Raw genomic sequence first — 26,061 nt, 5'->3', positions numbered from 1 at the left:
TCCGAGCATGAAGCCTGGCAGGTCAGGAAAAGGGGGCAAGCAATCACTCCCCCCTCCTGGACCATACCGGTCCACATGCCCTCAACATGGAGGGGGTGGGTGCTTTGGGGTGGGGGACTCTGTACCCCCCACCCCAAAGCACCTTGTCATGCTGATGGGGACATGGGCCTCTTCCCCACTATTGTGGGGGGTCTGCGGGCAGGGGGCTTATCGAAATCGGGAAGCCCCCTTTAACAAAGGGGCCCTTTAAAAAAAATAGATCACAAGATTGCAGATGCAGCGCTTCATTTGCGGGCTTTTGTCACGACTTGCGGGCCATTCCGAAGTGTCGAGTAGCTTCCGCCTGCCGCTCGTAGTATCTATTGCTACGGCCGGTGGTTTTGACATGTGAGTTAGATGACACTTCCGGTTTTCTCTCTCGGGTGCATTGCATTTTTCTTTCCTGTCCCAATAATTTTTGGTCACTACTGTCTATTGAGATGTAAACCACTTGGAAAAATCTCAACTTACTGATCAATAAGAACATCTAGTTAACATCATTAAATGTAACACAAGAAATATGTTCAACAATGCAATACCTGTCTCAAGCTTGGCCCCACCACATGGTGCTGCCTGGAAGGCCCAGGTAGGTCATCAGAAGCCTCAGCTGGGGGTGAAGGATGCCTTGGAGGAAGCATGGAGAGTGGTGGCCTGAGTGGTGGCCTGGGTACCCCTTGGTCTACCAGAAAAGGCAGCCTGTCAAAGTGCACCATCCTGGGGTAGTAAACAGCATCTGGATCTCCTGCTCTCAAGGACTCCAGGTGCTTCTTCCTCTCCCTGAAATATGTAAGCTTCATGGTCACAATTTTGCGATTCAGATATGTCATGTCTGCCGTGGGGACCCTGATCTGCACCAAAGCAAGCAGTTTCTCCAGTGCTGCGTTCCTCTTTGATCTGTCATTATAAAATTTGTTGTGGAACTGCCACAGGCAGGGCATCTCCATGTAGAGCTCGAGGAATAGCCCCATAAAGTTGGCATTGTTGAATGGGTCCATTTTTTCTGCAAGACACAACACAAGACAAACCCTCAAATACTAATAATGCAATTAAAATCCTTCCTAATCTTGTCCCAACAGCGGCCTAGATACAAGCAGTCTAGTCTAGTGAAGCACAAAGTTAAAAATGTTACCTTCGTTTCCACGTTCGCCGCATCCGTGACTCACACTCTCCTCCCAGATCGTACGGACGATACACATGTGTGGCGTTTTATATACAGTGCGCATGCGTGAAACTCCGCCCGCCCCTGACGTTCTTTCTAGACTATTCCCCACCCCTTCGCTTCCCGCGCAGTGGGGAGAGCACATGGCGGAGAGAACGCAGGTGCGCAATAATAGTTCCACTAACGAGGAGGAGGGTGAGGAAAGCCCGGAGCCTGAAACGTCCCGATCCAGGAAGACAAGATTTAAGGCCTCAAATATGTCTTTTGGAGAGATGTTGGAGATGGTCGACATATTGAACAGGACCGACTATGATGGGAAGTATGGACCTTACCCAAACCCAAATATCAGAAAGGCCAAGATCATGACTAAAGTTGTGAAGAGTCTTCTGAAGAATTTTGGGGTACACCGATCCAAGGATCAACTGAGAAAACGCTGGTCAGACCTGAAACTGAGGGAGCACGAGCAGTACCTAAGGATCAAGCGTGTTCTTAAAAAAAGTAAGTAGTTGTCGTGTGTTCATATGATTATTCTTGCTTGCATACATGCTCCATGTGCTTTGATTTCATGTTGTGCATTTTAAAATGGCCACTTTCAAGGTCATGGTTTCGTTCGTTCGTAGGAAATGTAGGAAATCGTTCTGCAGGGAAGTATTCCAGCTTAACAAAGTGGCCCCAATAATGTTCTCACCTTGGAACTCGGCCCAAAAACACAATTGTACAACACTTCCAAGCAATGTTTCATATTCCTATTTATGCCCTCTGTGTGCTAATTAATCTTTGTTTACATTCTCATAGGGGAGAGAAGACTCGGCAAGTATGAGGACACCAGGGACCACACCCCTCCCAAAGAAGGGCAACTTCCAAAAGAAGAAACAGAGGAGCAGGAGGAGGAGGAAGAAGGAGAGATCATGGAGGTTGGCCAAATTGTCACCACAACAGGTGAGTGTCGGAGAACACAGCTTCCGGTAAGCTCATCAATGTATATCACCATATTTGGATTACATGGTGTGTTTGTTTTTTTTTTTTCTAGGTGATGTGGAGGAAGATTCCCGTTTTACCAGTGAAAGTGCCCAGATCTTGATCGGGGAGATAATGGTGTGCAATAGGGATTTGGAAATTGTACAACAAAACATCAATGATGTTAAAAATAAAATGAAGAACATCATTGATGTTTTGGGGAGAGTGTGAAAACCAAAAAACTAGATAGGGTTTTATTTTGGATTTTTTTTTTAATGTTGTATTTTGCATAATTCCAAATTTGGAAGATGCACAGAGTGTGTATACATGCGCTATCTCCCATCATGGGGGATCAATGTACATGTTTTGTGGAAAGTGTCTGAGATGAAGGGGTTGCAGCCCCAAAGCATGGACATTGATCCCCCATGATGGGAGATAGCGCATGTTGACACACTGTGTGCATCTTCCATATTTGTATTTTTCAGGGGTCACACCCCATGTGATGAAGGCAATATCAGCCCAGTTTGTACATACTCATGTCTGATATTGTCTTCACTTTTCCAAGTTGAACTTTGTAAGTTCCTGTGTTCTGTATTTTACGCTTTGATACATGCCTGTTTACACAAAAAAACAACTAAAAAATAAATATTATTAAACTGGGTTTTGGATCCCCAAAATATATTGGTTTGTTGTAAAAACCTTTACTAAACGCACATGTGAATGTGCTTGTATTAAAAAGTTGAATTCTCAACAATGTGTGGCTTCCTTTTGCATTGGGCTTAAAATGTATTTGTAGTGAAATTTGAGTTTGTGCTGAGAAGGAGTGTGATTTACTAAAGGCAACTCCACTTTGCACTCCAAGTGCAGTTTCAGGTGTACTTTTGCAGTGCACTTGTAGTGCATAGTGGATGTGCCTTTAGTAAAAAGCACCCACAGTGATGTGTAAATTTGGACAATCATGCCATTTTCCTGCCATGGTACTGAAAATGAGCACGATTTAGATCAGTAATGCACTACACATTAGTTAACAAAAAGAAGGTGTGTGTGTAGCAGACCCACAACATAATACGATTATCTGAAGAAGAGACTGTCCCCTCATCTCGCTCTGAACTTGGGTTTGCACTGTTGGTGAAAAAGGCACAACTTGACGAAAACTGGCAAAGTGGTAGACCACAGTCTGCCATTCCTGTGGCGTTGAAGGGCACTGTGTAGTGACACAAGAAAAAAAACTAGTAATTTGACAAATCAACATTGCATGCAGATTAGACACCCACATTTTTGGCCAAAATTAGTATAACATTTGTTAAAATGAGTATTTAAACCCTAAAGTATAAGGTCCCCTTATGAGAGTCCTAACCCCCCCCCCCCATCCCCCCCATCCCCCCCATCTGATGGGCCCTTGCTAAAAAATGAGGGGGGATGTTTAGGACAGGTAACCCTCTCCACTTGATTGAGAGCTGAATGCCTAAATAATGTGTGATACTTTGTGAAGCCCCTCCTTAGTTACACTATTGGCAGCCCACCGGACAGGTAAGAAGTGTCATAATAACAAAATGGAAGCACATGTTGACATTCTGCTATTACATAGCAAGAAAATGAATGTGTTAAAAACATCTAAATAGCATTTGAAAGTATTGAGGCCCTTACACTACATGCTTTGGTGAATTGTTCCATAAATGTTATCATGAAAAAGGTATTTAGAGTGTGTATTGGGTTGGGTCAAGTCATCAGATAGAAGATTGCTATCAGCTGAGGTAACAGTTGGGGAGAGGGGGGTTACTAATGAGTTTGGCACAACTCCAAAAAAACAATAAAAAGGTCAAATTGAAGCACACACATCACATTCGTAGAGATTTTAGGGGGTGTTTAGGGGAAAGCAATACTATGGAGCTGACAAAAGACATTGTCAAGTGACTAGACTCTAGTTTTAGGGGCAAAGAAGAGCATGGTGGGGAAGTTAGTGAGGCAAATCTGCATGAGGACAAAGGGGCAGAGCATATGAATTAGAGCATATTGCAATGATGGTAATTAGGGAATGAGGAAAGAAATGCAAGACATTAGCAATCATGAAATACATAGAATGTGATGTTTAAGGTTAAAACTTAGCATAATATAGTCCTTCAGCAGGAGCTGAATGATGGCAGAACAGGTCTCTGGAATAATGATCCCCAGAGCCTGGGGGGAGATGCCTGTAGAGAACTTGAGGTCCTGAAGGCTTCTCCCTGTCGCCAAGTAGCGCAACGTGGCGATGAGCCTCTGCTCCGGAGTGATGGCTTGCTGCATGCAGGTATCCTGCCTGGTGATATAAGGTGACAGCAAAGCCAGCAGACAGTGAAAAACGGGGTCCGTCATCCTGAGAATAATCCAGAAATTATCAGGATTATTCTCGCGGATCTCACGGAGCAAAGGCATGTGGGAGAACTGGTGACGCTGGCGCAACCAATTCTTGGTCGTCCAAACATGTTTCATCTACGTACTCATCGTACAGTTTGTGCTGTGCAGGGGTTCTTACTTTGACTTTGACACAAGCCCTTTGGCTTATGTCAAAGTTAAAGTAAGAACCCCTGCGGCTTATGTCAAAGTCAAAGTAAGAACCCCTGCACAGCACAAACTGTACGACGAGTATGTAGACAAAACATGTTTGGAAAACGGTCGGCTGGTCAGAACGGACACCAGAAAGCAACGCTAAACAGCAAGGCCTGAAAGGACGACCTGAATAGCAGAAGCAAGCAGACAATAAAAAATGCCTTTCAAAGTGTACTATACCAAGATAGAGTCCACAATGAGAAGCAAATACTTAATGACTGCACGCACTGATTATCAGATACGCAAAGACAAGCAGAAACTGAAGAGCAGTAGCGATCTGAATCACTAATCTGAAAAGCGCAAATCGTCTTTCACCAAACTTCTACTAAAACACGAGATCAGCAGAAGGAGCCCAAAGGGTGCTGGACGTGGAGCTGAACTTCCTTTTTCTAGTCCCGCCGTACACGGCTTACGTCACCGCGTTCTTGGCCACCTGCGAAATCAGACAACTTGGACCGACCGTGTGTATGCAACAGTTTTGGACACAATCCATCGGACTAAATCCGACGGGCAAAATCCGACGGATTTGGTTGCCAAAATCTCCGACCGTGTGTACGTGGGCTAAGAGCTGTCAGCATTTTTTCTGCTCGCAAATCGCTTAAAAAAAACGCAAACAAAATTCATTTTTTTCTGCTGCTACAAGCTGAAGCCTGAAAAACTCTTCTAGCCTACAATAGTGTGCATGGATATATAAGAAAAAACTAGCTGCAAGGAGCTTAAAAATAAGCTAGTGTGCATGGAGCCCGATTATTGTCCCACAAACTGAAAAATCTCTGTGCACGGTGAGGCTAAGGGAGTAATTGTCACATTGTAGAATGTAAGTAGCCAGCAAGAGAGTGAAACCTAAAAGCAGATGAGTGTTCATCCACCCTGGTGTGTGCATCCATATACTTTAAAGATGAACTCCAGGCAGATGTAAAAGACAAAAATTAATACAGCTTTGTAATCATTAATACATTAAAATATATATTTTTTTTAATTACAAACAGTGTAGGTAGCAGAAGTTGACTTGGAATCAAGACTCTAATAGCCCCTGTACAGCCAAGCTGGAGTGTGAGAGGAAGAAGCATTTTATATGCTAAGAACAAGCATACTGATATGAGGATGAAGCAGAGCAACAGAGAAATTATCTTTTCATTGAGCTGATTTCCATTTCACTGACCTGTCACAGGCTGGGGGGTGGTTTTGTGGGTCTGACAACCTAAAAGTGGGTTTCATGAAAACTGAATATTGCAGCAAAAAACTGGTTTAACCACTTCTGGACCGCCCATCGTCCTTATAGGTCGGTAGTTTGAAGAGGAATATCGTTATGGCAGTGGGTGGTCCGCTTCAAGATAAAAGTGGTCTCTGTGGCGGATTCGGCGCCAGATCACTTTTATCGGGTCCTGCCTTGGTCTGGTGCCCTCCGCCACTTACCGGAGCCGTCGGCAGCGGCGGAGGCGAATGGATGGTGTCCCTTGTGTGACATGGAGACGAGCGAAGGGAAGATGGTCCCCATCTGTCTCCATATCATTGCAGGGCGGAAGCAATGTCAAAAAGTCACTTCCGCCCATAGCTCTTAAAAGGCACATTTTTTTTTATTGCATTTTAGTGTAAATATGAGATCTTAGGTCTTTTTAACCCCAGATCTCATATTTAAGAGGTTCTGTCATGCATTTTTTCTATTACAAGGGATGTTTACATTCCTTGTAATAGGAATAAAAGTGACAAAATTTTTCTTTTAAAAGAACAGTGTAAAAATAAAAAATAAAAGGTAAAATAAATAAGAAAAAAAGCAGAAGAGAATGCATACATGAGTAGCCCCCGCATATGAAAACGGTGTTCAAACCACACATGTGAGGTATCGCCGCGATCGGTAGAACAAGAGCAATAATTCTAGCCCTAGCCTTCCTCTGTAACCTAGTAAATTTGTCGCCATTCCACGAGCGGGCGCAATTTTGAAGTGTGACATGTTGGGTATCAATTTACTCGGTGTAACATTATCTTTCTTATCTTTCACAATATAAAAAAAGAAATTGGGCTAAATTTACTGTCTTATTTTTTAATTAAAAGAAGTGTATTTTTTTCAAAAAAAGTGCGCTTGTAAGACCACTGCGCAAATACGGTGTGACAGAAAGTGTTGCAACAACCGCCATTTTATTCTCTAGGGTGTTAGAAAAAAAAATTTGAATCTTTGAGGGTTCTAAGTAATTTTCTAGCAAAAAAAACTGTTGCTAACTTGTAAACAACAAATCTCAGAAAGAGGCTCAGTCCCTGAGTTGTTAATTACTTTTAAGGGCTATTCAATTTTATCTTGTTATTTTTTGCTGGAGTTCTGCTTTAATGACAATTGAATGACTGATTCAGAATTAAATTCACATTCATTTTATTCAGAATTCAGTTCCCAGGATGGATCAAGGTTTGGCCAGATGCACGCCGATGCCCTGTCTCTTGGTCCAGCATCTTCCGAATGGTCTGTTACAACTGCAGATCCACCCTTCTCCCATTATATATATATATATAGAATTTGGTGGTGTGACTCCTATTGGTAATCCCAATGGAAGTTGCTTTTCCTACAGGAATATTTAGAAGATTTTGTGATAATTTCCATCTCTCCTCCTTTTCTTTGAGATTATTATCCCACCACTTCTGAGCGGGATGTCCTTCCGAGGGCCATGAGGATGAACACACAAGGAATGTATGAGACAAATCGCAGCACAGAGGGGATCCCAATGTACAGATATCTGTGGAAACATGGAAGACATTATACAACAGTAAGATATACCACTTCCTTCTATAAAATATAAGAGTATGAGGAGTCTCTGACGGGTTCAGAGACATAAAAAAGATAAACTAACCATATGTAATGTTTGCAGTTGTGGGGGCCATGATACAGTTCACTGTTACCAGCATCAAGGAGCACGCTGTGACCTCTGTGAACAGTTTCCCCAATACTGGAATGCCTATGCACTGCATATGATATAGATTTCCCAGAGGCACCAAGAAGGGATTTGATTGGTGGTAGCTAGATGGGGTCACCAACCAATCAACCTTTAATATGTAAAACCCTTGCCTAAGACCAGACACCACAAGATGTCTGCTAACCAGTAACATCTGTTTAGGCAGAAAATACATTTTTTGTGTGCCTCTCTAAAACTAGTTTCACTTTTTTTTTTCAAGGGGCCCAACTTTATAGCTACACCTCACAAAGTGCAATCCCACTTGCCAAGATAAGTGTCATAATTGGCCATTGAAACACTCTCATTGGACATGGAGATGACAGCTGGTTAGGCATAGCCCTGAAATCAGGAATGTCAGGCCCCTAGTCCATCCATTTGTGTGCGATTGTATGGCTGGGTGTGACGCAATCTACGCAACCAATTAGGACATTAAAAGTTGCTATCAGTGAGTACAAAATGCAGCATTTTGTCACATGGAAGGTATCACTTGGGCCAGCACAGTGGCTTAGTGGTTAGCATTTCTGAAATGCACCACTGTGGTCATTGGTTTAAATTCCAATCACAAAACTATCTGCATGTTCTTTCTGGGTACGCTGATTTCCTTTCACACTCCAAAAACACATTGGTAGGTTTATTGTCCCCTGTCTAAATTGGCCCTATTCAGTGGTATATCTTCCATGCAATGTTTGCACTGTACATGGGCCCTAAGGGGGGTGTGCCCCTCTGTCTCTGCTGTAGCTGCACTTGTCACAGGTAGCTGCAGCAGAAACATTATTTATGCCAGGACGGACAGGTGCTAAATGCTGGCGCAGGAGTAGGGGCAGGTGCAGGCCTCAGTAGCAGGGCTGTAATTGGTTGTGAAATAATAGTCCCGTCTATTAAACCAAAGCAGAGAAGGAGGAGGAGAGCCAGAGCTATAGTACATTCTGAGTACTGTCAAATGAGAAGGAGAACAGAGGTACTTTGAGACAGCGGATCACTTACAACTGCACTCTGCAATCTGCACCACTAATGACCTCTGAACCCTGCATCATTTACTGCTGTCCCCTGAACTTTGCATCATTGAATTTCAAATCTAGATCTCTACAGTAAGTGACGCAGAGCTCAGTAGTGATGTAGAGGCCAGTAGTTATTGACGCAGAGTTCAGAGGTCAGTGGAAAATAATGCAGAGTTCAGGATTTAGTAGTAAGTTAAGGATAGTTTAGAGGTCAGTAGTGGTGCAAAGGTCAGTAGTAAGTGGTGCAGAGTTCAGAGGTCAGTAGTAAGTGATGGAATGTTTAGAAGTCAGTAGTGGTGCAGTAATGACTCTGAAGTAATACAGAGTTCAGAGATCCGTATTGACTCAGAGGTCAGTAGTAAGTGACACAGCGTTCAGGGGTTGTTAGTAAGTGATGCAGAGTTCAGGGGTCAGTAGTAAGTGATGAAGAGTTCAGAGATCAGTAGTGATACAAAGGTCAGTAGTAAGTGATGCAGAGTTCAGGAGTCAGTAGTAAGTGATGCAAAGGTCAGTGGTAAGTGATGCAAAGTTCAGGAGTCAGCAGTAAATCATGCAGAGTTCCTGGATCAGTAGTAAGTGATGCAGAGGTCAGTAGTAAGTGATGCAGAGTTCAGGGGTCAGTAGTAAGTAATGCAGAGTCCAGGGGTCAGTAGTAAGTGATGCAAAGGTCAGTAGTAAGTGATGCAGAGTTCAGGGGTCAGTAGTAAGTGATGCAAATATCTGTCAGAACTATTGAGGTTTAAAAGGATTAATTTAGAAAGCCAAAATCATATTATTTTACCTATGTTTTTGTGGACATGAGAATAACCATTTTATTCCTATATATTGTTTCTTAAGAGGTTAAATTGAGTTCATACTGGTGGACAGAGATTTTTCTTAAGATACTTGAAGGCCCCATGCACATTATCCCAGATTGTAAATTAAGAGCCTCAGACACTTAAAGATAAGGGCCATGTTTGTGTCAAGAAGAATGTGACTCTGATTTCAAGATGAACAGAAAAACATATAGCTTTATTTTCTTTTCATGACTGTCTAAAGGATAGAGGCTCATTTAAAACTATATTATGAACCAGAAATTGTGCATTGCAAATAATAATACTAGCAATAATTCCAAATATATTAGTAAAGTATATTGGAGTAATTATATGCATAATTAATTGAACAATGATATCTATTTTTTTTGGTTGATATTTTTCTTTTATATATATATTTTTTATACTAATCATGATATATTGTTTGGATGTATTCATTAAAATATATTGGTATATCTTTATCTTAACATAAGCAGATAAGCAAGATTGTGACATTATGAATATTTTTAAATGGATGGGAATTCTGGGTGTGAAACTGTGTATATAATGGTTATTGTAGGTCCAGCCACAAACATCTCATTCTCCAGAGATGTGAGGGGGGAAGTAAAAACATATATCTGAGTTCCAGATGAGAAGTCTAGCAAAAGTGACAAATAAGTGACATCCTCTCACAGTTTATGGCTTTCTTTTCAGACTAAGTCAAAAGCTTATTTGGGAATTAAATTTGGTATGTTAAACCATACAACACTGCCCTCTATTGGCCACTGTGAATAAAGGTTCGATATTGCCCCTATAGCTTATGGGCAGGAAATTACATGTGTTTGATGTATATTTATGGCGTGTAAGGCAAATACACATCCACATTCCAGGGGGAATATAGAGGGTATACACATGACAGTGAGGTAGATTGAAACAACAGAAGGAGAGAGAGAGAGAGAGAGCAGGAGGAGAACAAGACGGAAAAATGTAGGAATGGTAGAGAAGTCCTTTGGGACACCAAGCTGATACCTCTTAAAACAACAGATTTCTTAAATCTCTGGTAAAGTATTAATTTATATTTTTACCTTTTGGCAAATTGATGTTATTTGAGCATATGCTTAACTAACCTAATCAATATTGTCAGTTTCAGTTTTGGAGTGAAATGAATTCTAACTGCAGTATGAAATTTGTTTCCCTGTTAAACAAAGAGAGATATATATCTTTATATCTCAACAAAACTGACTTCAAAGTCTTATAATTGGATTAGTTATAGTATGCGTTGAACGACAGATTCATTCTAAATGTATCTTTACTAAAAAATAAGTCTTGGTTAAAGTACCAAGTTTGTATATGGTTAACAAATTGTCCATATACTTTAAAAGAGGTTTAAACTTGTAGATTTGTTTATTTGAGAAGAAATTGCAACTTGTAAAAATCGACACCTAGTTTGTTTTCACAGTCTGTAAAGCCACAGAAAGCTATTTACTAAGCTGTCATGAAGTGTTGAGACAGTGTATGTTTGTAACAAGAGCTTGTGGTAAAATTTCTCATCATCTGTATTACCAATATAATTGATATTTGAAATGATATCTTTTTGTATATCACCACTTATATTTGATATTATTTTGCACTGATTTTTTAGTTAATAAATATATATATTTTAGCACACTGCTGTATTCCCTTTTGTCTTCAAACTAGCATGGATAAACAAATTTGAATTGTTTGGTTGATTTGTGGAAAGACATGCAAATCTCCTTAACCGCAGATACACATATTTCCATAAATATTATACTGTTTTAATATTTCAGTATAAACATCTGACAGGTCAGTAGTAAGTGATGCAGAGTTCAGGGGTCAGTAGTAAGTAATGCAGAGTTCAGGGATCAGTATTAAGTGATGCAGAGGTTAGAAGACAGTAGTAAATAGGTCACTTACTACTGACCCTGAACCGGTGTCCCAACATCTAATATTGGGCCCTGGCCCCTCCAATGTACCTACACAGATACTGTGCTGTATATTCACTATTTAACAAACACTGCCTCATTCTAGACATGTGCGGTTTGCTTCATTACGAATTACAATTCGGACACATTTTCGTTATTCAGAAATTTGGATGTATCCGAATTTCCGAATTAGAATAGTACTGAATTTAAACGAATCTTAAAAATTTGAATTAGAAAACTTTTCGAATAGTTTTCAAATTCGAAAACGTTTCAAATTTGGTATGTTTTCCAATTTCCAAAGAGAAATAAACAAAATAGAAAATAAAGGAATAGAATAGAAAAAAAATATTTATATTCCTTTATTGACTATTCTATTTTATTCTTTTTGGAAATTGGAAAACTTTTCGAATTTGAAAACTATTCAAAATTGGTTCAAAAACTTTTCTAACCGATTCAAAAACGCATAACCAAAATGAATCCCGATAACAAATTAAACAAATGAAATTAATTTAACTAAACAAATTTATGTAAATAACGAATCGAAACGAAACACATTTTTTTGTTCTGCACATGTCTACCTCATTCTATACTATGCAAGTCAACTCAGACTCTATTTATCCACATGCCCAATATTCAACACAATTTTAAACACACCCACTGTTTGCTACGGTGTGCTGTGTGCACCACATTTTCTTGTTTGCAAGCTAGGGGGCCCAATTTATATTCTTGCACACAGGCCTACTGCTTTCCGAAAACACCCCAGACCCTAGTCTGTATGCATATGTGGTAGAGATCTTGGATTGTAAGCTTTGAGAGCAGGCACTGATGTGAACATACATTATACTGTATGTGAAGCACTCTATAAATACATGCAATAAATAAATACCTGTAGGCATCAGAATCATACATTCGGCATGCCCCTGGCCCACCACAGTTGTTTGTTCCCCATTTTATACAGGTTGAGTCTATTGCGGCTCCGTAGTATATCGGTGAGGGGATCCCACCTGTAACAGGAGGATAAACACATTTCTTATAAAGACAGAATTGTTACATTTGTACTTTTGAGACAGAGGATCACCTCCTACTGATGGTTACATTTTATTGTTAGTTGGGGTCTGAGCTCCAGGTTGGCAATTACATTATGTTTCTAGTATAAAGCAATTTTTTCCCATGTGTAAGGTTTCTTTTTTACTGCCCCCCGATTGCCCACCTAAAGTGGGGCATGCAGTTACTCAGAGTTGTACAAATGATAAAAATTAAACAGCATGTCACATCTGGTTGGGCGATACCACCACCGAGGACCCATTTAAGTATATGAGGCTGTGTTGCAACCATCCTGCGACCATATGTAATGAATAAGCTTGCAGCGTAGTGTTTTGGCATTTACAGAGTAACAGGGTACCTCATCACCTTTTAAATGCCTCTAAAAAGTGTTTTTATGCTGTAGTTGTGTGTAGCACCCTCTACCTTAGGTAGGTAGGTGCTAGAGTAGTGTTTTTTGTTTGTACATCCAGTAAGGGTAAATTTAGGCAGGCCTAGCTGTTTGTTTTTGATCTGGGGGCTGGGGAGTGGTTTTGTGTAGCAGCAGGTGACTGACATGTACTTTATATCTCTGGCTATTCCTTTGTTTCCAAAGGGTTCTAGAAAAGAGGCAGGGCAGAGAGTGAGAGTGACATGGAGTGTATCTGGGAGCCCTGATCAATCCCCAACTAGGATTGCCAACCTATATATACTCATAGTCAGCCTGCTGGGTGAGGAGTTGTCGGGTGGAAGAACTGAATGATGGAGTGTTAGACTATCGTGGCCCTCGAGGGAACCCCCTTTCTGGGAGGATGAACTCAGAGCTGGAGCTCGGGAGCTGGGAGGGAGCCTCTCTCTACACGGTCATTGAGAGGTGTCCTGGAACAGGAAGAGGAGGAGGACAGTTGGGAGGACTGTCGGACAAGTCATTCAGGAGGGATCCATCCCGGGGTCGGTGAGTGAGAAGCACAGTGAGAAACTCTGGGAGAATGGCAGCTGTGCCTGGATCATATTGCTGGCCAAACAGAATTACAAATCTTTTGGCGGGTCTCATATACTGTATGTATTTGAGGTGTGTTCAGCTACTAACCTGGAGTTCAGCTCATGAATGATAAAACCTGTTAGCACCCTCTTGCTTATCCCTTGACAAGCAGACTGACTAAATAGAAGGTCATTGAGACAAGTTTCCTCCTTGTGTGCTACTCAACAGACTGTCCAGAGATCCCCATATAACATGAGGTATTCATATACACTTTGTGTTTAAAAAGTCAGCACTTTCTATAGCTGGTATGAGCTCCTGAGTTACCTCACCATCACAGAAGTTCAGCAGCTTACCGATTGCACGTGCAGCTAAGAGATGGAGTCCAAGACCAAAAGACTTTTCTTCAGGGGTGAGACTCCTGGGACAGAGCAGAAAATAGCATCAACAGAAACAACTGCACAAAACAACCATAATGACACAATAATAGAAGCTGTAGAACATCAGCTCTTTTTCATCGATATAAAGCTGCTCCACAGTGCTCAAAGCTACTGAGGTCACTGAGTGTTTTGCTGAGTGTTCAGCTCATTTACTGGATTAGGTTGAATGTATACTGTATATTATATGTTGTATAACTTAGAGCTATATGTTGTATGTATATATGTTAGATATACAGTATATAGTAATTTTACTGGGTGACTCCTACTTTCTGTTTTGTAGGCTTTGTAATCTTTTATTTTCTGTATTTAAAGGGGAACTTCAGCCTTACCTTCAGTCTTGAACAGTTGTACAGGCTCCTCTCCTGTCCTGAAATTGCTAACTCTAATTTCACTGCACATGGTGAGCTTCTGTCAGTGTGCATCAGAAGTTGCAGCAACTCAGACAGAGCCTGCCTCATTGCTTCCAGCTCTCCTACCCAGCCTGACTGTCCCAGGCTCCAGTAAACAGTTTAAAGAATGTATTTTGGTATTTTATTGTTTGAAGCACAGTAGAGGGAAACTTGGGCATAGGGTACTCCAAAACCCTCGGTAGTTAGTAATTAGAGGACAATCTTTTCTAGAAGTAGTAGCTAGTGTTGAACAGTCCAAGGCCTCACAGCTAAAGACCACGGGGCAAGTCTTTTTGACATCTGGTTACCTTGCTCCAGCGCACAACTGCGGTACCCAGTGGAGCTTTAAGTACACTACCCAGTCAAAGGGATCAATTTAAAGAGGAAGTAAACCCTGATGGGTTTACTTCCTCTTTCATTCCCTGCAAAGGTAAAGCATAATGGACTACTATGCATCGCATAGTAGTCCATTATGTGTCACTTACCTGACACAGGAGCCAGCGAAGTCACCGCTGTCCCCTATAGTCCGGCGCATCCATCTTCTCAGTGGGTCTCGCTGCTCCGCCGCTGTCATTTGGCGAAGCCGTGATGACGTCACTCCCGCGCACGGGAGCCGCCACTCGCGGCATATCGCCGTTGACCGCGGCGTGCTGTCTTTCGGCAAATATCTCCTAAACGTGTAGGTTTAGGAGATATTTCTTGGACCTAAAGGTAAGCCTTAATCTGGGCTTACCTGTAGGTCAAAGTGTGTTGTAAGGGTTTACAACCACTTTAAGGTCATTACTCACATGTCCCCAGGACAGCTGCCTCCTTCCAGCTTCCTCCAGACACTGTGTGTGAGATAGCACCTCTCAGAACCAGATCCCCTGTGGTGTAGTTCTGCAATCAGCTGTAAGCAAAGTCCTTCCAGACCCCCAGTTCTGGCACTGCTGAGGCCTCCAGGGCAACTGTATAGTCCATTGGCTGCCTGAGAGCAGTAGGCCCTCTGTCTCTGTAACCCTCCTGGGGAGAAGGAACTCTGCTGTCCGGTGTCTATTTACCTCCATTCCAACCCCTCTCTGGACACTCCTGTGCAGGGATTGACTAAGCTCGAAAAATATTTAGGCTGGTTGCTTTGAATCTCCTGCCATAAGCTCTGAAAGCTTCTTTCAGAGGCAGTGGGAAGCAATCAAACTCCCAACCTATGAAACCCTGTGTCAGGGATCCGCTCGTCCTGCGCGATCGGCTCTCCGTGCGCGCGTGCACGTTCGTGCAGCGGGTCGTCGTAGGCACGAGCGTCTTCCAACGCGCGCGCGTGCACGCCGTTCGTGTGTGCGCGCGGTACACGCACGCACGGGCGAGCGTTAGCACGATTGGCGCCAGTGGCCCTTTTTAAAGGCACAGTTGCAGCAGCTCTGTGCTGTCTCGTCTGCAGCTCGTGCCTGTGTATACCTGCTTGTCTACCTGCTACCTACCTGATATCCGACCCGGCTCCGTCTGACCTTGTTGACCTCTCCTGCTCCGACCCCGGCTTGTTTGACCCTTCTTGAACTGATCTCCTGTTGCCGAACTCTGCTTGTACCTGACACCTCTGCTTGTTCCTGCATCGCTACCTTGTATCCTGAGGACCCATCCAACCTGATCCGGTGGCCTGCAGTCCTCAGCCTTCCTACTACTGAGAGTCCCTGCTCCTGAGAACCCTCATCTCCGGATACCTGCTACTGCTCCTGGCTGGACTCTCCTACCCCACTGCGCTCCGGTCTCCCTGTTCCCATTCCAGCGAGACCAGAACCAGAGCCGTAAGAGAGGTCCCCTTCTACTAAGACAGACTCAATACCTGAAGTTCCTAACAGTACGAGACAGCCATGTCTGAGTCTGCAGAAGGGGCCTCCGCCATGAAGGAGATTTGCTCTCACCTTGCGGCTCTCACCCAGGCCGTGAAATCCCTTCAAGACGGCTACACCAGATTGGAAGAGCGGGTCCAACATCTCTCCATTTCGGGATCCCCGGACACTGCACCTCAGTCTCCTCCAGTCCAGCCTGCAACTCATCCGGCAGTCGTGATGCTTCCACCTGAGCCTAGGGTTCCCATTCCGGAAAGATTCTCTGGGGACCGTTCCAAGTTTCGGGGTTTTCGTAATGCCTGCCAGCTTTACTTTGCCCTCCAGCCCAGGACTTTTTCACTGGAAGCAACTAAGGTGGGATTTGTCATTTCTCTCCTGCAAGAAGAACCTCAGTCATGGGCCCACCATCTCCTGGAGAATGACAGTCCTCTTACTCAGACTCTCTCTGCCTTCTTTGAAGGGATGGCACAACTTTATGATGACCCCCAGCGGACTGCCACCGCAGAATCCGCATTAACTGCGCTCCAGCAAGGCCGTAGGATGGCCGAGGACTATGTCTTGGACTTTAGGCGCTGGAGTGCAGATACCTTATGGAACGAGTCGGCCCTTAGACACAAATTTCGCATGGGCCTGTCTGAAGGCCTCAAGGACGAACTAGCCCGAGTTGGTATCCCAGATGCCTTAGAGGACTTAATTGCTCTAGCCATCCAGATCGATCGTAGACTCCGTGAGCGGAAGGCCGAACGCTCTTCTCAACCTCTGAGACCTGCCTGGATGACCGCCAGAACCCCGTCTCCCAATCCGTTCTTCTCTCCGCCCTCTCAAAAGGGGCCTGCCAGTACCTCTCTTGCTCCCGAGGAACCTATGCAGCTTGGACTACTCCGACCTACTCTGTCTCCGGAGGAGCGTGCCCGTCGTCGACATATGAACTTGTGTCTATACTGTGGCGGCTCCGGACATTATGTGGCCAACTGCCCTGTGAAGCCTCGTAAGTGCCTCTCTTCTGTGTCCCGCAGTTTCGTTAACTCATCTTCCAACTCTCTACATGTTGCCCTTCTGCTTTCTTTTCAGCTTCATGGAAGAACGATCCACGTCAAAGCCATCCTTGACTCCGGAGCCTGCGGTTGCTTCATCGACGCTGCCTTCACTAACCTGCATTCCATTCCACTTCAGCCGAAATCTCATGGACTTTCTATCTTCTTGGCCGATGGTTCTCAGATCAAGTCCGGCCGGGTCACTCATGAGACCCTTCCTCTACCCACCTCCACCTCCTGCCGACATACGGAACTACTAACTCTTGATGTCATTTCATCACCACTCTTTCCTGTGATTCTGGGCATACCATGGCTGCAAGCCCACAACCCCTCCATTGACTGGTCCTCTGGGGAGGTAAGATTCCTCTCCACCTACTGTCAGGACCACTGCCTCTCTGGGGCTCCTGCACAATCCAGAACACTCCTCTGTCTAGATCCAGACCTGGACCTATGTCAATCGGTTCCAGAGCCTTATCATCAGTTTCTGGATGTCTTCAGTAAACGGGGGGCTGACTCCTTACCTCCGCATCGTCCTTACGACTGCCCCATTGAGCTCCTCCCTGGGGCTGAGATTCCCTTCGGACGTGTCTACCCCTTATCCGAGAAGGAGCAGGAGGCTCTGAAGGCATACATCTCCGAAAACCTCAAGAAGGGGTTCATCCGTCACTCCACATCCCCTGCCGGGGCTGGGATATTTTTCGTCACTAAAAAAGACCAGACCCTCCGACCCTGTGTAGACTATCGGGAACTGAACAGAGTCACGATTAAAAACCGCTATCCCCTACCTCTGATCCCAGAACTTTTTCAAAAATTGAGATCGGCTGTTATTTTCACCAAACTTGATCTGAGAGGAGCCTATAACTTGGTCCGTATACGAGCAGGCGACGAGTGGAAGACTGCGTTCCGAACTCGTTTTGGGCATTACGAGTATCTGGTGATGCCTTTTGGATTGTGCAATGCCCCAGCCACCTTCCAGCACTTGATTAATGATGTCTTCCGGGACTTCCTGGACATTTTTGTCATCGTTTACCTTGACGATATCTTGATCTTCTCCAGGTCCCTGGAACAGCACCGGGGGCACGTCAGCAGAGTTCTACTTCGGCTCAGGCAACATGGACTATACGCCAAGGCCGAGAAATGTAAGTTCGAGCAACAAGAGATCCAATTCCTTGGCCTTGAAATCTCCCCAGCAGGCGTCAGGATGGATCCGCAAAAGGTCGCTGCTGTTCTCGAGTGGCCAGCCCCCACCGACAAGAAAGGCGTCCAGCGCTTTGTAGGCTTCGCCAATTTCTACAGAAAGTTTATTAAAGGGTTCTCGGCCATTATCTCCCCCATCACCCAGCTTACTAAGCAGAATATGCGCTTTCTTTGGAGTCCTGAAGCCCAGGTCGCCTTCGAAAGACTCAAGGACTTGTTCACCTCTGCCCCCATCCTCAGTCATCCGGATCCATCTAGACCCTATATTCTGGAAGTAGACGCCTCCGAGATAGCAGTAGGGGCGGTGGTCTCCCAACGCTTTGGTAAAGACGACCTGATGCACCCCGTAGGGTTCTTCTCCCGAAAACTCTCTCCAGCGGAGAAGAATTATGATGTAGGAGATCGGGAACTACTTGCCATTAAATCGGCCTTGGAGGAGTGGAGATACTTACTGGAGGGGGCGGTACACCCCGTGCTCATCTACACGGATCACAAAAATCTCGAATACCTCCGCACCGCTAAACGACTGAAACCTCGGCAGGCCCGCTGGGCCCTCTTTTTCTCCCGATTCAGTTTTCACATCACCTATCGCCCTGGATCAAGAAACACCAAGCCGGATGCACTCTCTCGCATGTTTGACAATCCTAAGGACTCTGCACCTCCGGATACTATCCTCCCTGCTAACTCCTTTCTTCTCATCCAACCGGGCCTAGTTTCTCTGCTCAAGAGTGCCTCTTCCACATCTTCCTGTCCCCCAGGAATCTCATTAACATCCAGAGAGGGCCTGCTCTGGAAAGACAACCTAATCTTCGTTCCTGAGGAGGTGAGAGTTAAGGTTTTGGGGCTCCTCCATGACCATCCACTCGCGGGTCACTTTGGTGTCCGCAAGACCTTAGAGCTGATACAACGTTCCTTCTGGTGGCCAGGCATGAGGGAGTTCTGCAAGCAGTACGTGAACTCTTGTCCAGTATGTTGCCGGAATAAGATTCCCAGGAATCGGGCCTGGGGCCTGCTTAAGCCTCTCCCCGCACCCGACCGCCCCTGGCAGATGATTACTATGGATTTCATCGTAGAACTCCCCCCCTCTGAGAACTGTACCGCCATCTTTGTTGTGTGTGACCGTCTGTCTAAGATGGCCCACTTTCTTCCCTTGAAGGGGACTCCTTCTGCTACCGAAACGGCTCACGTTTTTATTAAGGAAATAATCAGGCTTCACGGGGTCCCCACCAACATTGTATCTGACAGAGGGGTGCAGTTCACCTCCCGTTTCTGGAGAGCCTTATGCGGAGCTCTGAAAATTGAATTGGCCTTGTCCTCCGCCTACCACCCACAGACTAACGGGCAAACAGAACGCACCAACCAAACCCTCGAACAGTATATCAGATGTTTTTCTTCCTTTGTCCAGGACGATTGGGTTTCCCTGTTACCTTTGGCGGAATTCGCCTACAACAATGCCAGCCATGCTACCACCGGGCAGTCCCCGTTCTTTTCCAATTACGGTTTTAACCTGTCTTTTCTTCCCGATATCCCTACAGAATCGCATGTACCAGCAGTTCAGGACACAGTATCCTTTCTTCAGCAGAACAACCGGATCCTGCAGGAGGCTATAACCAAGGCTCAGGCTGACAGCAAGAAGAGTTTCGATCAAGGAAGAAGGGGAGAGTTGATCCTTCAAGTCGGGGACCAGGTATGGCTGTCTTCCTCTAATTTAAAATTAGCATGTCCCTCCAGGAAGTTGGCACCAAAGTTTCTGGGTCCATTTCCCGTTAAAAGGAGGATTAACGAGGTATCTTATGAGTTGTCTTTACCCGATTCCATGAGAATACACCCAGTCTTCCATGTAGCTCTACTCAAGCCTGTCATACCTGACCCCTTCCCTGGTAGAGGAACAAGACCACCCGATCCTGTGCTGATTGATGGCAGTGAGGAGTTCGAAGTGGAGGCCATCTTGGATTTCAGAAGACGACGGGGACAAGGTCAGTTTCTGATTAAGTGGAAGGGCTATGGCCCAGAGAGTAATTCATGGGAACCTGCTACTAACATACATGCCAATAGACTAATACAGGCCTTCTTTGCTGCACACCCAGAGAAAAGACCTACTAGGGGCACCCGGAGGTTGCCCCTTGTGGGGGGGCAATGTCAGGGATCCGCTCGTCCTGCGCGATCGGCTCTCCGTGCGCGCGTGCACGTTCGTGCAGCGGGTCGTCGTAGGCACGAGCGTCTTCCAACGCGCGCGCGTGCACGCCGTTCGTGTGTGCGCGCGGTACACGCACGCACGGGCGAGCGTTAGCACGATTGGCGCCAGTGGCCCTTTTTAAAGGCACAGTTGCAGCAGCTCTGTGCTGTCTCGTCTGCAGCTCGTGCCTGTGTATACCTGCTTGTCTACCTGCTACCTACCTGATATCCGACCCGGCTCCGTCTGACCTTGTTGACCTCTCCTGCTCCGACCCCGGCTTGTTTGACCCTTCTTGAACTGATCTCCTGTTGCCGAACTCTGCTTGTACCTGACACCTCTGCTTGTTCCTGCATCGCTACCTTGTATCCTGAGGACCCATCCAACCTGATCCGGTGGCCTGCAGTCCTCAGCCTTCCTACTACTGAGAGTCCCTGCTCCTGAGAACCCTCATCTCCGGATACCTGCTACTGCTCCTGGCTGGACTCTCCTACCCCACTGCGCTCCGGTCTCCCTGTTCCCATTCCAGCGAGACCAGAACCAGAGCCGTAAGAGAGGTCCCCTTCTACTAAGACAGACTCAATACCTGAAGTTCCTAACACCCTGAGAAGGCCAGAACAAACAATTACTGCTCCCTCGATTACAAAAGCGCCAAAACTAAATTGAGGAAATGGAAACATTTTACTTGTCTTTTATTAACATGAGAGTGGGGGGAAGTTACAGGGAAGGCAAAAAAAAAGAATCAGATCAAACTTAACCTTTAAGAATAGTATACTTCTCACTTTGTCACTTCTGGATTCTTATAGCAAGTAAGTCAGCCTACCAGCTTCCACCTATAACTGAAGTACTAATTCTGCATAGGCTAACCCACTGAACAAATAGAAAGGTTGTTGGCTCAGCACACATTACCTGATGAGCACCATGTATCCCGGCATGGCCCCAAGCGAGTAGATGAAGCAACAGACCAGGTTGAGGATCATGAAGTATAGCAGCATTGTGTCACATTTCTCCTCCCGAGGACACTGTCCCAGTATGGCGGTGCTGTTCGGGGACAGGACACAGCTGCAGTTGTGAAAAACCTGCAGTAAGATGACCAGAGCCACATTGTAAGCCAAGAGGAACATCATTTTATATCAAAGATATGAAGATAAAGCATAATCACCACAGACATACTGTGGTGATTATTACTCAGCAATTTAGAGGGCTAGTCCACTCAAAAGTTATATTTTAGTGATAGGTGGAACCCCGGGGGGGGGGGGGGCACAGATTTAGCCTTAAATTCTAAGTGATGGTTGTCACAAAGAACAAGAAGAGAAGAGAAATCGCAAAGGGAACATAAACTGCAGTGAAAACATGACAAAACATTATACCTTTCCAACTCCATGAATAAGGTAGCCACCTTGGTGGTATGAATATGTCAGATTTTTGCTACACAAAGCGATACAATTGTTTTGCATAGAAATTTGGCGTTTTATATGGTAGGCCTGTAATTCTTAGTAATAACACACTTAAATCTGTCCAAACAAGAGTCTAGTAGACTGATAAACTTTGAAACATGAAATCATAAATTATAATATAATAAAGAACTATAAATAATAATAAAAAATATATAATAATAATAAAATTAATTTCCCCACGATTCACTAGCGCTCAATTCTGCAAGTGTTCTAAATTACTATCGCTGTTTTCTAGCTGGTCTAAAACCACTTTAGATGTAAAGGGACACTTTTTGGTTGTCATGGACAATATCAAGTTTCCAGGCAGAAAGAACAGTATATAAAATAGAAAAGTGCAGGCAGGGCACTGGACAAAGCTCTAGAGACAAAAAGGATGTGAAATGATAATACAGTAATGTAATCTGTAAGATTACAGTGTACTGTATGTGATATGAATTTTGTACTTTTTGAATTTGCCGCCGGGCTCTGCCCCCATGCGTCGCGATGCTCGCAGGGAATTGAGCCTGGCGCACAGAGACATTGGGCAGAGGACGCAGTCCGCAGACACAGTGGGGGGACATCGCAGGATCCTGGGGAAAAGGTAAGTAACCTGCACCAGGATCCTGCAATGCAATCCCAAGTGTGGCTTGAGGTTACCACTAATGGTACTGAAATTTAACTGCGAGCCACACTCGGGATTACCGCCAGGGAGGTTAAAAAAGGGCTTTAAATCTGAACTCTGGTCTTCCTCAGATGTACAGGCTGCTCTCCTGTACTGAAATTGCTTATTCTGATTTCACTGCACACTGTGAGCTTCTCACAGTGTGCATTAGAAGCTGTTGCAAATCAGGTAGAACCTGTGTCATTTCCTGATTGGAAGGCATCATCTAATATTTTCCTCCCCAGCCTGACTGTCCCTGTCCCGACCCTTTAATTTCATTCAGATTGAATTTTAGTTCTTTCAGTTATGGAGGCTTAGCATTACATGTGGGCATTACCTAGGGTGGTCCACATGCAAATATAACCTGCCTAACAGCCATTACTCAAGACTGACAGCCACCCATTTTTATATTTGGATAACTCCTCCCTGGAGCCAACCCACTGCTTTTATCAGTTTTGAGTGCTCTAAGGCTCAATTCACATCTATGCATGCTGCTTTTGAGCTTTTCTGCAGTGCTTTTTGCCGTGCTTGGTGCATTTTTGGATATGTGTTTTACAGAGATTTTGAGTAAACTGAGTCATCAGCTGTCAGTGGGCTTCCCCGTTGAATGTAAATAAAAAAGAATTGCCAGTTAAAAAAAAATTGTAAAAAAAACAAAACAGGGTGCCGTCCCCCCTTCCCCCCCAGGTCCATACCAGGCCCTTGGGTCTAGTATGGATTCGGAGGGGGCCCCCTACGCCAATTTTTTTTTTTTAAATGGCGTGGGTTCCCCCCAAAATCCATACCAGACCCCTATCCAAGCATGCAGCCTGGCAGGTTAGGAAAGGGAGGGGATGAGCGAGTGCCCCCCCTCCTGAATCATACCATGCCACATGCCCTCAGCCTTGGGGTGGGTGCTTTGAAACAGGGGGGCTCTGCCCCACACCCCAAAGCACCTTGCCAGTGGTTGTCGGGGTCTGCGGACGAGGGGGGAATCTGTAAGCCCCCCTTAACAAGGAGGCCCCCAGATTCCGGCCTCCCCCCATGTGAATGAGTATCAGGTACATTGTACCCCTACCCATTCACCCAAAAAAAAGTAGTGTAGTGGGAAAAAATACAGTAGATAGGATTTGACAAGTCTTTTATTAAAAATATCTTCTATTTCACCACTTTTTCCTCCATATTCTCCTGCATCTTCTTCCTCCGGGCTTCTCCTTCTCTTGTTGCTTCTTCTTCCACTCTTCTTCTTTCTCCTGTCTTCTTTGTCCGGAGTTCTTCTTCCCCTGTGCTGACCCTCCTCCAATGTTGAGTCCCGATTCCGCCGATGACCCTCCTCTGATGCTGCGTTCCACTGATCTGTCCGTGCCGATGTCAAGCACGTCTTAGATAACGATGGGGGCGCGGCCATCAGATGATGCCACCGGGAGGCCCTGCCCCCTTGTGACATCACAGACCCATCATGCCCGGACGGTGATGTCACAAGGGGTCGGGCCTCTGGATGGCATCATCTGATGTTCACGCCCCCATCAGTATCTAAGACATGCTTGACATCGTTGTGGACAGATCAGCTGGACGCAGCATCGGAGGAGAGTTGTCAGCGCAGAGGAAAAAGAACACCGGACAAAGAAGACAGGAGAAAGAAGAAGAGTGGAAGAAGAATCTGCGGGAGAAGGAGAAGCCCGGAGGAAGAAGATGCAGGAGAAGATGGAGGAAGACCAGAGCCCCCCCCAGCCCCAAAACACCCACCCTCCCATGTTGAGGGCATGTGGCCTGGTATGGTTCAGGAGGGGGGCGCTCACATTTTTTTTTAAATGTTGGCATAGGAGGTCCCCTCCAAATCCATACTAGGCCCAAGGGCCTGCTATGGATCTGGGGGAGGGGGGGGGAACCCCACGCTGTTTTTTTTTTTTCAAATTTCTTTTTAGCCGGGAACTCTCTTTTTTTACATTCAGCGGGGAAGCCCGCTGACAGCTGATAACTCATCGCTTGTAAAGGATGTGGTGGTCCCCTCCTTAGCAACCAGCTATATACAGTGTAAAAAAAAAAAACGTAAAATGCAAATAGCGGTAAAAATTAGTTTTTGATGTGGGTCCATTGAAGTCTATAAGGCTCGATTCACAGTAGCGTGTTTTTTTTTTTTTTGCAGAAATGCAAGGAAATTTTTTAACATGGGTTCCTATGGAACATGTTCACATCAATGCATTTTTGTGCCTCTGCGTTTTTGGAACGGGTAGGGGACTTTTGCCGCGTTTTGCGTTTTGCGTTTTTATTTTTTTCATTCTTTTTCATTTTTTTTTCACTGTATATATCTGGTTGCTAAGCAACCACAGTGTAAAAAAAATAAAAAAAAAACCTTACATGCAAAACGCTGCGTTCCATAGGAACACATGTTAAAAAAATTCTCTGCATTTCTGCAAAATGAAAAATGCATCAAAAAATGCATTAGTGTGAATAGAGCCTGTTGGACCATTTTGTCGGATATTCCGACTGTGTGTGGTCTGCATCCGACTGTTTCCGTCGGAATATCCGACGGACCAAGTTTTCCAACTTGCCGGTAAAATTTTCCAACAAAATGCTCCTATCGGACATACTCCGATCATGCGTAACCTACTCCGACGGACAAAGTGCCATGCATGCTCAGATCAAATTCCTAGACCAAAGCTATTGGCTACTAGCCTGAACGTAGTCCCGTCTAACGAAATAACGGCATCACGTTATGTACAATTGGATTTTCCGACAACTTAGTCCGACCGTGTGTATGCAACATCACTTCCAGACCTACTCCGACGGATTTGGTAGTCAGAATCTCCGACCGTGTGTACAAGGGCTAAGAGGAACATTGAGGTAGGGAGCTGAGATATTTTTAGGAAGCTATGTACAGCACCCTGCTGTTCCCTCCTATGTTACATCATAGAGAAGTACAGAGACCCAGTGGTTATGTCACTGGGTCTAAAATTAGGTATGTACAGTAATAATAGCAGAAATGCTTTATTTCAAAATTGAATTGGCATGTTGATTGGGGGGGGGGGGGGGGGGGGGGGAGAGAGAGAAACCATAGGAAAACAAAAAAAAGTTTATTTTCAAAAATGTAATAAATATGTAATAAAAAAATACCATAGGTGTAAGATAACCTGAACTTCGATATAAGCTTTTACCTATATAAATGGCATTTAACCTCTCTTGAATTATAATTATAGTTCTGATGGTAATAATGAATGTTGGAGAGGTCGCTCAAAAAACAAAACAAAAAAACGCAAGATACTCTTTAACATATGCGGCTAACATGTACCAGGCTTAATGTTTATTGGGATACTATATTACAATTAATATTATCAGAACACACACAAAAAAATATATAAATGAAAAAAATATTTTTTCATACCCAGATTCAGAATTGTTACACAACTAAAATGTATACTGCCAATTCTACATTGAAAGTAGGAAAATCATTGATAACGAAATATTGGAAGTCTGAAATCAATCCCAAAAGTAAAGAATTGTATGATACCTTCTCAAAT

General features: G+C 44.5%; 1 protein-coding gene across 6 annotated transcripts in view; it reads right to left on the bottom strand.

Moving 5' to 3' along the window:
* Positions 1 to 7,089: 7,089 nt before the first annotated feature.
* LOC143960267 (solute carrier organic anion transporter family member 1A2-like) overlaps positions 7,090 to 26,061 on the bottom strand; it is a 56,574-nt gene continuing 37,602 nt past the window's right edge. For all 6 annotated transcript variants that reach the window (XM_077468680.1, XM_077468676.1, XM_077468677.1 and 3 more), the window contains 4 exons: positions 21,377 to 21,546; positions 13,768 to 13,832; positions 12,299 to 12,416; positions 7,090 to 7,464 (listed from right to left, as the gene is read on the bottom strand). In XM_077468680.1, coding sequence (XP_077324806.1) covers positions 7,356 to 7,464; positions 12,299 to 12,416; positions 13,768 to 13,832; positions 21,377 to 21,546 — 462 coding nt within the window. In that variant the 3' untranslated portion in view covers positions 7,090 to 7,355. The remainder of the gene's footprint in view (positions 7,465 to 12,298; positions 12,417 to 13,767; positions 13,833 to 21,376; positions 21,547 to 26,061) is intronic.

Source organism: Lithobates pipiens, unplaced genomic scaffold, assembly GCF_037356315.1.
Source record: "Lithobates pipiens isolate NorthernLeopardFrog02 unplaced genomic scaffold, aLitPip1_a1.2 Scaffold_8, whole genome shotgun sequence".
NCBI classification, from domain to species: Eukaryota; Metazoa; Chordata; class Amphibia; order Anura; family Ranidae; genus Lithobates; species Lithobates pipiens.
The sequence above is the reverse complement of the archived record's forward strand: the minus strand, read 5'-3'. Positions and strand labels throughout refer to the sequence as shown.